We start from the raw sequence: 13,142 nt of genomic DNA, 5'->3' as shown, positions 1-13,142 counted from the left end.
GCTTTCTTTTTGTGTATTTTTCACCCAAAGATTACCCTTTAAGACCAAACAGCTTGATAAATAAGTGAGAGACCCACCCTGATTGTGGTGTAATGTTTGGCAGTACAAACAAATGTCTGTGTTGCGGTCAGCAGCAGGGCCATGGTGGAGCCTGCAGGGCGGCCGGTCCATAGAGGTCCCAGGCCCCAGGAGCTGAGGCTCTGAGCGAGCCTGCTGCACCCGCTTTTGCCACACAACATGGGCCCCAGCACAGCAAGGCCAGTCCTCCAGACCTCCAGAGTCCAGAATAAGGGGCACGGGGAGCAAAGCAGGGTGCAGCTCAGGGGGAGAGCAGCAGAAGCCCGAGCCCTGACCGTAGTGGATGTGGATGCTCCGGTCATCCTGCAGATCCAGGCTCTGGTGGAAGCGAACAGAGGGGCCATCAAGCACACAGCCACCCACTCGCCCAAGAGGAGTGGGAGGGTGTCCGTGTCCTTGGTGGCAACAGTGGGGTTGAAGCTGTAAGGGGATTGGGGACACCAGGACAGGAGCCCCTTTAGGGCTGCTGGGGTCGTGGTCCTGACACTCTGCCCCGGGACTGGGCCGATCTGTGGGGTCTGGCTTTGAGCACTGGCAGGGGCTGTGCTTTGGAGGGCACATAGGTGAGTCTTTGTCCAGGACAAGAGCAGCAGGTGCAGCCGCTGCAGCAGCAGCCCCCTGCTCCTCATCTGAGCCTCTGCTCTGGCCCTGGCTGTGCTCCCCCTCCTCATAGTGGTGGTGTCTGTGGCGGTGGTAGTGGATATGGTTGAACACAGTCTGAGGCTGTTCTTCTGGACAGCCCGCTTTGTTCACCACAGAATCCAGAGACCTGGGCCGGGCCTGGACACACGCCTCCAGGCTGTTCCTGTGGGGGGCGCGCCCAGTACCTGGCCCATAATACACAAACGGATCATAGTCACTGCTCAGAGAGCTACGGAAAGTGGACCAGCTGCCATAAACCCCCTGCAGGGACACGTCAGTACAATTGAGAACTGAGTCACTGGAGGAGCCATGGCATGGCCCTGAGCTGGAATCACTTGCTGGTCCATCAGCCAAGTATCCACTGCGTTCTGTGTGGTAGCTGCCACCTGAGCAGCTGCCCTCATCCTGCCGGCTATGGGCTGGTGCACCGCGGGGCTGTGGTGTGATGGAGGCTGCGTGGTGTAGTCTTGAGCTTGACGCACTGCGCTGGGCAGGACAGGATGAGCGATAGTTGTGGCAGGACCGACGGGGGGTGTAGTGGTGGGTGGAAGTCCTGCAGTTACCTCCAAGCCTGTGGGGCCTCCCAGGACCCTCTGCAGGAAGGTGGTACCCACAGCTGGAGCCAAGCGGCCTGCTGGTGAGGAAACGTAGAGTTTGGGCGTCCCTGGGTGAAGAGCCAGTGTAGTGGCCCAGTGAGGGATAGGGTCCAGAGGGTCCACGAGGATAGTGGGGCCTCATAGAGAAGGGGATGGCATGCTGAGGGAAGGGGTGGTTGCGTGGGCTGGTGTAAGGCTGAGCGTGCAGGAAGCCTTGGCTTTGCTCTGAACTCTGCTGTAGTCTGTTCCTCTGGAGCTGCCGCTCCGTCCCTGTGGACCACAGCAGCAGTCAGAATATGCAGATATGATATATGATATACAGGGCTGTAACAACCTAACAGCAACTTTTATTCATAAACACAATCATATTCAGATTTTCAAAAAATCTAGAGATATGGCTGATTCATGCCCAAAAATGCCTGAAGCGTTACTCCTGAAATTCAGCACCTTCTTCACCAAAGCTTAACTGGAAATATGCTTTTCCTCACCCATGATGTTGTGCATGCAGAGGGGACAGGTGCGATGCTGCAGCAGCCAGGGGTCAACGCAGTCTTTGTGGAACTCATGAGCACAGGAGATGATCCTCAGATGCTGGGATAAAGAGGTGATAGAGGTCGATTGGAGGATAACTAGCTGATAAGGAGAATTAAATCTACAGATACAGTATGCTCCTCACTCTCTTTCTTCTTACCTGGCCATCTTGGAACTCCTCCAGGCAGATAGCACAGACGGGGCTTGAGTTGGAGCTGCTGGCTGACCCCCAGGCAGCACGGTGGCGCTGAGAGCCTGAGCAGCCCTGGGAGCTGTAGGTTTTGGTCTCCAATCGACTAATGGCCCGCATGGTCTGTTGATGGACAGAGTCCTGCACACACATGAAGCGAGGGTTAGAAAAACCTTAAAAAAGATTTGCAGCTGAGCTATGAATCCAAACTGAAGCTGATCCACTGACACCCTTGTCTCTGAAAGCTTTACACCTCTAGTGATGCTACTGTCACTCACCCAGGTTCTGTTGGACTTGCACTTGTAACGGAAAGCGAAGATTAGGACAATGGTCAGAATAGCTAAGACGATGGTGAGTAGGATCCCCACATCATAATGTGGCTGAAAAAGGAAAAGAAGATGAAAAGACAAAGCATTATATAATGTCATAGGATACTATATATCTAAAACTTAAGTGCTAAGTACTTAACGAAACAAGAAAATCTTGTGAGAAAGCCATATGAAAGTTAAGCACATCAGCAGTATAACACAGGAATGACTTGGTCTTTTGTGTCCTTTAAGAAGGCATGTGTGAGGGAACTCGCGCAGTGTTCATGCTCATGGATAGCATGACCCACGTCTGTCTCCCACCCTCTCCTCTCTACACTGGAGGGTCCATTTGCATCCAACATTCAGTCCTACGTCAATACAGTCTGATGTATATCACACAAAAACAGCATTAAACACAGAGCCTCAGGTGGCCTCTCAGCTGATGTGAAATTTCCCCAGCTTCCTCACAACTTGCCCTCCGCTCTGCTCTCTCCCAGAGGGGCTCCTCCTCTCCCAGCCAATGAAAGGACAGTCAGACGTGTGCGTATGCTTACCCATCTAGGCGGCTCCACCATGATCTCAATGCGAACTTTGGCCTCCTCGTTCTTGTTGACCAAACCCATCAACTCCTCAGCATCCTTCGCCTCCACCAGCACGACTGGACGGGGGAGGGAGTCTGTTTCTCGCAGCTGTGTGTTTGGGTTGTGAAGGAAGAGAAAGACACAGAAACCTGAATGTGATGTTTCTGTGTGCTTTTTCGTCTTAGACATTTTATAAATGAGTACAGATGTCTCCACACTCACCTCAGCAGCAGCATTGGCATCATCACTGACATCAAAGATGACAGCCTGAGCTCCTTTATCCAGTGCCATGCGAGCCTGAAGGACACAACACAGGAGACTACAATTAAAAACAAAACACACACACAGCAATGTGTCAAAGTCAAAGGACTTTCTTATGCCATCTGAATAATGGACCAAACGACATGTTCAGCACGACAGCTTGTCACCGAAGCAACAGAGAGCATCACTCTGTCAGAGGCCAGTGGACAGTTCACATGAACACAGACGACCATGTGGGTCCGTTTAGTGTCTTAAACCACCACTAGATGGCAGTCATACACTGAGCTGCAGCCCTCACAACACAGACCAAAGTACAGCTCCCCCTGCCACTTTTCCACCTGACTCTGGAAGCCACACACTGGTTAAAAAGTGTGTTAGCATGAATCTGCTGCCTCATCCAAAATTTTTTCTAATGCTGGACAGTGCAGCCAAAAGAGATAGTGGAGGATTATTTGATTGAGGGGAAAGAAAAAAAAAGGTGTTCTACTGAATGAAATAAAATGAGTGGGACATCAGATCAGCCAAGCATGCAAATAAGAGACATTCTGTATTCAAACTAGGCTCTGAAATGACACCCTGATCCATTTGTTTCATTTAAGGCTAAAAGAACACTGAAAGTAAAAGATGGTGGCACGTCTGTGAACTTATGAGTACCAGTTACTGACTGGTGTCTGGTGGATGCTCAGTGGCAATGTAGGCTGTAACCAACACAAGGTAACAGCTGGATGGGGGCAGCTGTCATTGTTGTAATAAGTAAGCAGCATTACTTATGGTGATATTAATAACTTTCACTAATGCTCACTCACTTCTTTAGCAATAAACTGACAGATTTTATACAGCTTTGTAGAGCTGTGGGGAACAGCACAGTCTCTCTCTCTGTGGCTTCTTCACAGAGAGAGAGACATGAGCGACACATACGAGAGGCCATGTGGTCCATCCTTATTATAAAAATACTGATTAAACCTGCTCTGAAGTGGTCCTGGTTAATGTTTACTGAACATGTTTAATGTGTACTGAAAAGTTAAGCACAATTGGCAGTTACAGAGTAATGGTTAATGTTAAAACATAGTGAAACAACAGCACAAGTACAGAGAGTGGCTCAATAGTTAGTGTGCTAACTCAGTAATGTCAGTAACATAACAATATCAAAAGTTAGCTAACATCAATTAACATTATCCACCATCAGAGTAAAGCTGCAGCAGCAAAACCCCTGAGAGGTTCAAAATGCTCAGGGGTGCATTTTGTTGTTTATGAGAGAAGTCACATGTCACATATACTGCATATGTACAGCAGATTACACATTTCACAAGACACAAATGCTGCTCAGACAGAGTTACTTCATCATGAGTGTTTTAGTGTGTGTTGGCAGGTTGATGGTTACGATCCATGTTCATTGATAGCTTGCTAGCTGACCTGTAGAGAACCTAGTGTGTGTCTCTTTAATGCACATTAAGAGCAGAAAGATATTGCCATTTCTACAAGCTGATGTCGTTATGTGCTTTGGATTGTGTGTATGTGTGTGCGTTCCTTTGTGCATGTGCTACCACTGCTTCTGACCAGCTCCTCCATGATGTTGTCTTGTGTACCCTGCACTGCTCTGTGTGTAGGAATTTCTGCACTGGCTCTGAATGCTGCTCTGCAAGAGCCTAGAAAGGCTTTCGCGAGCATCACCAGAAGACAGCGAGAAAACAAATAGTAGTCTCTTCAATGTCTCATCACATGCTCTCAAGCGTCTGGCATCTGCCAACACTTAATGAGGAAGAGACACAAGTTTAAACACCTAATCACCCGGGTCAAACACAACACCAAACAGTGATTTCTAGCCTACTGCTCACAGCCCAGGGCAGGAATAAGCGTGCTCGCACACACACAAAACATTTACGAAGAAATGCAGGTACAAGCATCACTCAGTTGATCCATTAATCAAGTTAATGAGAAACTTCTTTTGTGGAGTGGCGGCATCTATGACTTTTTAACACTTCAAAAGGAGAAAGTCAATGCATGACAAGGAAGAGACAGAGGTTTCTTTTGTATACACAAAATGCCCATGTGTGAGTGTGCATGACATGTGCGTATGTTTGTGCGCACTGAAGCGAGCAGCTGAGAGTCAGCAACATTGTCACACAGAGGCCATCGGATTGACGGTCAGGAAGAGGTCAAATAAAGAGTTAACATATCCCCCTTTGATCTGGCTTCCAGCTCTGGTGCAACAGCCTTTCCCCTGTTTCATCAGAACAGTAATTGTAGTACGTGCATGGGCTTAAATGGGGTGCGGTCACATGCAGTAGGAGGAAGAAAAAAAAAGCTGGAGCTCTGACATGTGGGAATTTGCTTTACCTGGGGTTCAAAAGTTCTTACGCTGCACTGAGCCCATACGTCCTTTAATCGTCGTAATAAATGCCCGGTCTTGTGGTCAGGCACACACATGCGTACACACACACACAGACACAGACACAAGCAGTTGAGACGAAACAAACAGTCTCCTACAGTTCGAGAACATATCATAACATCTTCCTCCAGTGCCTCCTGCTGTGGTCTTATTATATCTCAGTATTAGAAGCAGTGATTCCACAGTGTGGTCGTCAGGCCGTACGCCTCCACTAAGCCGCACACCCGGAAGAGGCCTGTGAGATCTCATTGCATGATTAATAGGAGATATATTTAACATTTAATGGTGCAATGAAAAGCAGCTCTGACGCTAACAAGACAGTTAAAAGACTGCCAGCGCAGGAGTTTCGACATCTCCACGTTTGGTATGGTCGGAACTGAAACAGACATCGCTGTGGTTAGGTGAACACCCATCTGCATGAGGTGCAACTTGACACATGTGATTAAACGCTATTTGGCATTTGAGTGAAAACAACTGCAGCATCGGAAATGACTGTGGTTCACAGAGTTACACAGAGAAGACGTCATCACTGAAAAACTAACAAACAACGCACACGCCACAATAGTCTGCTTCTACTCTTAACAATGATGAGTTTGTGACGGAGGGTGTGGGCAAACATGGCGGAGCAGAAAGATATGGTGACTGGTCGTAAGAGAAAAATGTAAACACAATATGAGAAATGATAATTCAGTCTGAGCTTGCCTGCAGGCCTTTTTCACAGCAAAGGCGTCATTAATAACATTAACAATGGCTCCATTCTATTCAGTGTGACAGTGAGCCAGCATGGACAATACCGGGATGCTGGAGCAGCTAAATGGAATTCAGCCATCATTCATTCATTCAGAGCGGAGACTCTGAAAATGTTAAGGTCACCATACCTTCCAAAACCTGGTACCTACATCACACACTGTAACTCGACCACCAACAGGCAAATCGGAGATTCAGGTGTGTAACACAAGCAGCAGCTAATGTGACCTCGAGCAGAGATGAGGAGCGGGTCACACCCCCACATTTTTTTTTAATTTTCAAGCTCTTCTCTATATGATTTAATAACTATTTATCAGACTTCACACAGAACACAGAACACCTCATATTCTGCACCAAAACTCACCAACACTATCTCATGTTTCCAAAAACCAAAACCTCTGTCATCAGAACAAATTAGAAAGCTGCTGTGATCTCACAATTCAAAGCGCCGTAGCTTTACTTTGTAATACCTATGGAGTGAACCGGAGAAGATGATTCACACAAACAAACCGATGAAGAATCGATGTTCCACCCTAGCATGAGCGCCACTTGGCTGCAGTATTAGCCACGCCTGATCCAGCCAGTGATCTCCTCTCTCATGGCATTGGGTGGCCTGCTCGGGGCCAGCCAGCGCTGTTTGTTTACATCCTTGGAGAAGTGCGGTCTGTGAACCAGGCCTGGCATCACAGCATGTTCTCAGCGGGGCAGAAACAAACTACGCTGCCCTGATGTCTTTATTTCATATAAAGGATGTGCCAAGGTTTTTTCCGTCGCCTGACAAGATCGCTGTGTCTGCTAACGTCTCAGTGTTTGTCATGGGTTTAATGTGGTGCGGATGGCACAGCCAGGCCAATTCAATCCAGCGGGCCAATTCCCTTCATCTGCAGCCATGTTCCGACACACCGGAGAGGGCAATAATGAGGATACTGCACACAGACACTTTCAGTCCTGCCATCAGTCCAAACATCTGCTATATTAGTTGAACATCTTTGATTACAGAACTATATTCAGAATCCAAGTGTGACCCAGTAGCTTCATAACCTTTGACTTTTGACAGCAGACTTTATTGAAGTGTGCAGGGACAGTCAGATCTTTGAAGACAGTCACCTGCAGCAGGGGGCTCACAGCAACAAAATATCTGGCTGTGCAAGTCATGCATTCTCCCACTGAGCCATCCTTTCTCTTTCATAAAGCACTAACATGAAAAACAATCCGCCCATGGAGTGAGATAATTCGACTTGTTCCAGAAGTGGCTGGCATTTCCCCTGTGTCAGGAATTTCTCTAGAAATTAGTTTCAGCATAAAACAAGACAGAACAAAGCAGGACAGAGCACTCGTAAGAAGAGAAGGACTGTTTTGAATTGACATCAGTTTTTCCGAAAACAAGAACATTTGTTACTCTTTAACATTAAAAAAAAAACTATGACTAAATTTTGACATTTTTAACAGCGCAACCAGCAAGTAAGACATCTCAACCTCAACTTAAGCTAATTAGTAAGCATGGCCGTCCTTATAGTGAAAATCTTTATTGCCATGAATTACACACCACCACACTCTGCCATAAACCCGTTGATGCTGCGTTTCCTTGGTCTCTGATAAACCTTCCTGCCTCTTTAAAACACGGCACTAAACTCTATTTAACTCAGCCTAACTTCTCTTTTCCCAGCGTGACTATCCACAGCATTCACTGCATGAGTAAATTATACCATGGAATAATATGTGTGGGAATAAAGAGTGAGAGTGAAAGAGGTAATGAAAAAAGAGAAGGACGGAGAAGGAGGGAGGGAGAGGAGTGAGGCGAGCAGGCTGTGGTGCTGCTGCATTAAAGTGTCTAATGACAGAGTGCAGAGCTCTGGGCCTACAGGTCTGAGGCCGGCTCTGTGCTCTGTCATTTCTCCTGACTGGCCCGGCACACTGGAACCATTACTGAGGCACTGGGACACTCCGCATGGCTAAATGAGGAGCAGACGGGGGTGAGGGCAGGGGGCGGGGGTGGGGAAGTAAAGTGGCATTGAAAACAGGTGCAGTCTGAGTTGACGTTATGGACATCGTGATTAACTCAGCATCCAATTTAAAGCAGCGCTCGCTCCTGTCAACTGGCAGCAGGAGATGATTAATTAAAGGACTCCACAGACACTTTTGAGATTTGTCAGTTTACGTCTGACATAATGAGATCATAGACATAAAAACAATCTGTCTGTGGAAGACGGGAGGCTCAGTCGCTTCAGCATTCGCTATGTGGAGGAGCAGGGTTAGGTTGAAGTGACAAAATGTGAAATGGAAGCAGCTTTAAACCTAAATTTTAAATAAGGCAAGTGAGTCTGAAGCCATGCTGCAGATAGATATTTGGTTAGAAAACCAAAGTATTGAACAATTTAAATTTTGACCTGACGCTAGATGACAAATCAGGAGATCACTACAGAGCCCCTAAGAGGACATGGGGGAGAAAAACAATTTGATGGGTGAAAAAAAAAAAAAGAAAAAAAAAAAAAGACAAACCTTTGCGAGATCTCGCAAAAATAAATTGCGACATCTCGCAGTTTTTTCTTTACAAGCAATGTGCTTCCGGGTCAGTAACCGGGAAGAAAACATACACAACGATGGAGTATACGCATCCTCCGTGGGAGTTTATTGAGTGTTTTTTGGTATGGACCTCACATATAAAGACATTAAATCAGTTCTTGGCTGTAGACACGGCTTAGATACAAGTGAGAGACATAAACATTTGTCAGATTCTTCATCCGCATGACGTCTTCTTTTAGGACCTCTCTTGAGAGCAGGAACCCTGCAAATCGTCCTCCATAACGCTGACTCCCGCGGGTGATGTCGGGAGCTCCATCGTTGTGTAGCTTCTGGTTTTACGCGGTCCACTTTGCGAGATCTCACAATTATTTTTGCGAGATTTCGCAAAAGTTCATCGTGTTTTTTTCACCCACCAATTTTTTTTTCTTCCCCATGTCCCCTTAGGGGCGCCGTAGATCACCAAGGTAATTAAATATGTAAAATAAACATGACTACTTCAGCTGCATTTCTGTATTCATTTAGGAATTCAAATGTCTAACCAACTCACTCCACAACCCTGATTCCAAAAAAAAGTTGGGATGTTATATAAAATGTAAATAAAAACAGAATGCGATCAATCATGTAGTAATATTCTTTATCCAATCACATGTTCATAAAGTGGTGAACCTCACTTTATCCTTGCTTGTGGTCGACTGAGCCTTTCCAGGATGCTCCTTTCATACCCAATCATGATGCTATCACCCCTTACCAATCAACCTGTTTACCGGTGGCATGTTCCAAACAAATGTCCAAATGGACTGAAGGCCTCTTTTACTATTACGCTTTCCCAGCAGTGGACGGTGTAAAGAACTCAAAATTAACAAATACAGACTCAAACATGTGTAATTCACAAATAGTTATTAGATAATGAATTTGCAAAGAGCACAATAAGCAGCGTTAGATGAGAGACGGGACGCTTTCAATTCCCCCAGCAGCCACATTCCTTCTGCTTTTATTGTTTTGTTTCCTGGCACACTTGTTGAAATAGTTCGGTTAATGACATCAAAACTAACCAAAAGTAAACAGCTTTGCTTTAAATATTGTCTACCTCACTTTGAAGCTGTATATTTAAGTCTAATTGAGTGTGAATAATTGCTGTATGTGTCTGTGCTGTGTGATTGCCGGGTACTCGCCACTGGCTGAGCGGCAGTTGAGCTGGTTGGAGGAGGGAAGGGTGTGGCCCTGCTGGGTATCCATTACTCACAGGGGTACTTTGATGTGGGGCCGCTGGAGGGGGGCGAGTAATGTATGAAGAGGAGTGGGGGGTGGGGTGGTGGGGGGGGGAGGCATGTCAGGGCAGGTGAACAGATTCTACGCTCTCAGGAAAAGTATTGAGCCTGAGGGGGTGGGCCTGAATCACACACACACACTCCTCCTCCTACTTCTACCGCCCATTCATCGTGGCGCACACACACACACACACACACACACACACACACACAAACACTAAATCCAGAACCTGGGCTTGGCCACCTTTCTGGTGCAGAGGAGAGACACACTGGAAAAAATGATGAACCCGATCTGCCTGTCTGGAGGTAAGAGAGGTCAGAACTCACAGTATTGAAGCTCAGCCCGCCCTCTCTCTTTCCCTCTGCACTTCCCTTGTCTCTCGCCCCCTCTCATTAGCAGGCTCTGGCTACACTGTGACACAGATTTGAAATGCAAAGCGCAAGGTGACAGAGAAAGACCAATGTCATCTGATACACTATCGCTTGCTAAACACATCCTCGAAACATCAAAGCGGCAGGCAGGGAGCGCCTACAGCCTGGGGGGGCAGATGAGAATGATGAAGCTGCCGGTGACAGCCGTGACGAAGGAGCCGAGAAGCCCGACTCGATCACACACGCCACCATGTGACCTCCCATTTCACTCTTTAAACCAAGCCAGCCCCATTCCTGGGCACCGAGAGTGTTAACAGCCCGTAAACATGTCGAGAAGAATAGAAGGTAAGACTACGAGTTTAAAAGACTCATCGGCAGCCACTGTAATATGCTGCTCCTTAAAGGGATAGAGCAACATTTTGGGAAATATGTTTCCTGGCTCTTGATGAGTGAAAGCAGAGATCTATACCATTCCACATTTGCACGAAAAAATGTGAAGCTAGAGCCAAGACATGGACTACTTAGCGTTACAAAAGACTGAAAGCAGGGGGAGTCAGGCAGCAGGTGAAAGATAAAAGGTCAACCACCACCTGGAAAGCTCATTAATTAGCATGTATATCTTGTTCGTTTAATACAAGAAACAAAGTGTAGAAGTTAACCCCCTCAGAAAACTACAGCTTTTGGTTCGGTTTGTGCACGGCTGCCCGTCTCCTGGTCGCTGCTTCAGATTTAACACACAGGCGTGAGAGTGGTATCAATCTTCTCACGTAACACTCTGCAAGAAAGCAAATAAGGAAATAAGCACAATTATTGTTTTTAACCCAGCTGGATCAGAGTGGTTCCACCCGACCAACCAGCGCTAGCACCCCTCGCTATCCAGGCTAAAATATGTACTACACTACATACTGGATGTAACACACACAGGAAATAGGCAGTATGAAATAGGAGAGAAAAACATCATACATGCAACATGCATTGATGTCTGCCAGAGTGTCTTGTACAATACTACCACTGGGTGGTGCTACTGTCTACACAATTCTACACAAAACATGTTAAAACAAGAAGTGCACTTGGAGAGCGGAGATCTCTGCCAATGGTCCACTCTATGATATGCAAATATGTTGTGGTATGGAGTCAACTGAAGTCAGTCACATTTGGCTACTTTTTCACTGTTGAACCTTACGACCATCTGCTGATTTTAAGATGTACGCTGTTTATTCTGCCGGGACCAAATGCTTGCAACATTAACGAAAGTATTTCATGAATCCGATTTGGATCTTCTCCAAAAGTCAAGAGGTTCTTCTTTGGCCAATGCCGCACTCTTCCACCAAGCTTCATCAAAACTCAGCCTGTAGTTTTTCCATAATCCTGCTCACAGAACCAAAAATCTAACCTTCTTGCCAGGGGTAATTATGGCATTATATAGTCAGCAACTAATTTAAATAATTAATAATTTTCTGTTTATTTTCCTGATTTAGCAATTCATCGTTAACAGAATGTCAGTAAATGGAAAAAAAAATGCCTATTACAAGTTCCACAAGCCCATATTGACATCTGAAAATGTCTTTCAAAAGATATTCAGTTTATTATCAAGAAGACCAGAAAATATTGTCTTTGTTTTATTCCTTAATAAATAAATTGATCAAAAAAGTCGTTCGACTAATCGGTTTACCTTTAGTACACTGTACAACATTTGCAAAAGCGCAGCACAGTAACAATGTGAGCCTGCATGTCTGTGCGAATAACAGGTTACCGTCACTCATTTCACATGCATGGCTACAGAAGGAATGGAATATAATATCTTTACTTAAAGATCAAATCTGTAATTGTCTACACATGCTAGCCCTCTATTGTGAAAGCTAATGCTGAAGCCTCACAAAGTTTGATATCACTAAACTTCGTCTTGACTTTGATATGTGAAAGCGGTAAATAATATGAAATGTGTTGCCTTTAATGGGACAGCTGGCTTGGACATTTTTTTTTATTAGCATTGTCAGCATGGACACATTAGAAAACATGTCAAGTAGCAGTGAGTGATTCGCAGCAACACTGTGCTTAGCTTTGGTAATCAGGTGCACTACTACAGCGGATGACAGTGAATAATAATAATATGTTTTTGACATTTTCAGTCCAACGGTGCATTAACTGCACTGACTACTGCTCCACTGAACACTCACTATAATTAACTAAAGCTGTGTAAGCATTTGAAATAGTTCTAAAATTAATTATATCTGTGACTATCATGATATACTTTAATTAGCAGTACTTGGCTGTAATAAGTATAATTAAGTAAACCACCTAGGTTACACGCAGTGAAAGAGAGGTTGTTTCCCTGGATGTATGGACTCTTCTGATCTCGCAGGGAACACAAACATACCAACACCCACCTCTGACGCTTTCTTCTCACCCCTCCAAACATCTAGAAGGCCTTTTAAGAAAAACTTCAGCTGTGAAAGTTGCCACATGAGACAGCGTCTAATCCCACAGAGGAGCCACTATCTCTTTATTGTTTGTATCGCACTCAATCAAGAGATTCAGGTAGGAATAATCCCCCTTTGAGTGGAAAAAGACACCCTTTTTGTAGGCTTGGTATCAGTATGTTGATACATTCCTACAGTGCTGATGAGAGTATAACTAGAGGAGAGAGAGAGTGTCC

The 13,142-nt window shown here is 45.7% G+C and overlaps 1 protein-coding gene across 1 annotated transcript in view; it reads right to left on the bottom strand.

The window, feature by feature from the left end:
- LOC143332382 (E3 ubiquitin-protein ligase RNF43-like) overlaps positions 1–13,142 on the bottom strand; it is a 29,789-nt gene that overhangs the window by 2,895 nt on the left and 13,752 nt on the right. The window contains exons 2-7 of the mRNA XM_076749764.1: positions 3,149–3,223; positions 2,900–3,034; positions 2,316–2,417; positions 2,008–2,178; positions 1,805–1,907; positions 78–1,586 (exon numbers count right to left, since the gene is read on the bottom strand). Of these exons, the coding sequence (XP_076605879.1) occupies positions 78–1,586; positions 1,805–1,907; positions 2,008–2,178; positions 2,316–2,417; positions 2,900–3,034; positions 3,149–3,217 (2,089 nt within the window). The 5' untranslated portion in view covers positions 3,218–3,223. The remainder of the gene's footprint in view (positions 1–77; positions 1,587–1,804; positions 1,908–2,007; positions 2,179–2,315; positions 2,418–2,899; positions 3,035–3,148; positions 3,224–13,142) is intronic.

The sequence above is a fragment of the Chaetodon auriga genome, chromosome 15, assembly GCF_051107435.1.
Source record: "Chaetodon auriga isolate fChaAug3 chromosome 15, fChaAug3.hap1, whole genome shotgun sequence".
Lineage (NCBI taxonomy): Eukaryota > Metazoa > Chordata > Actinopteri > Chaetodontiformes > Chaetodontidae > Chaetodon > Chaetodon auriga.
This window is presented reverse-complemented; position numbering and strand designations above follow the sequence as displayed.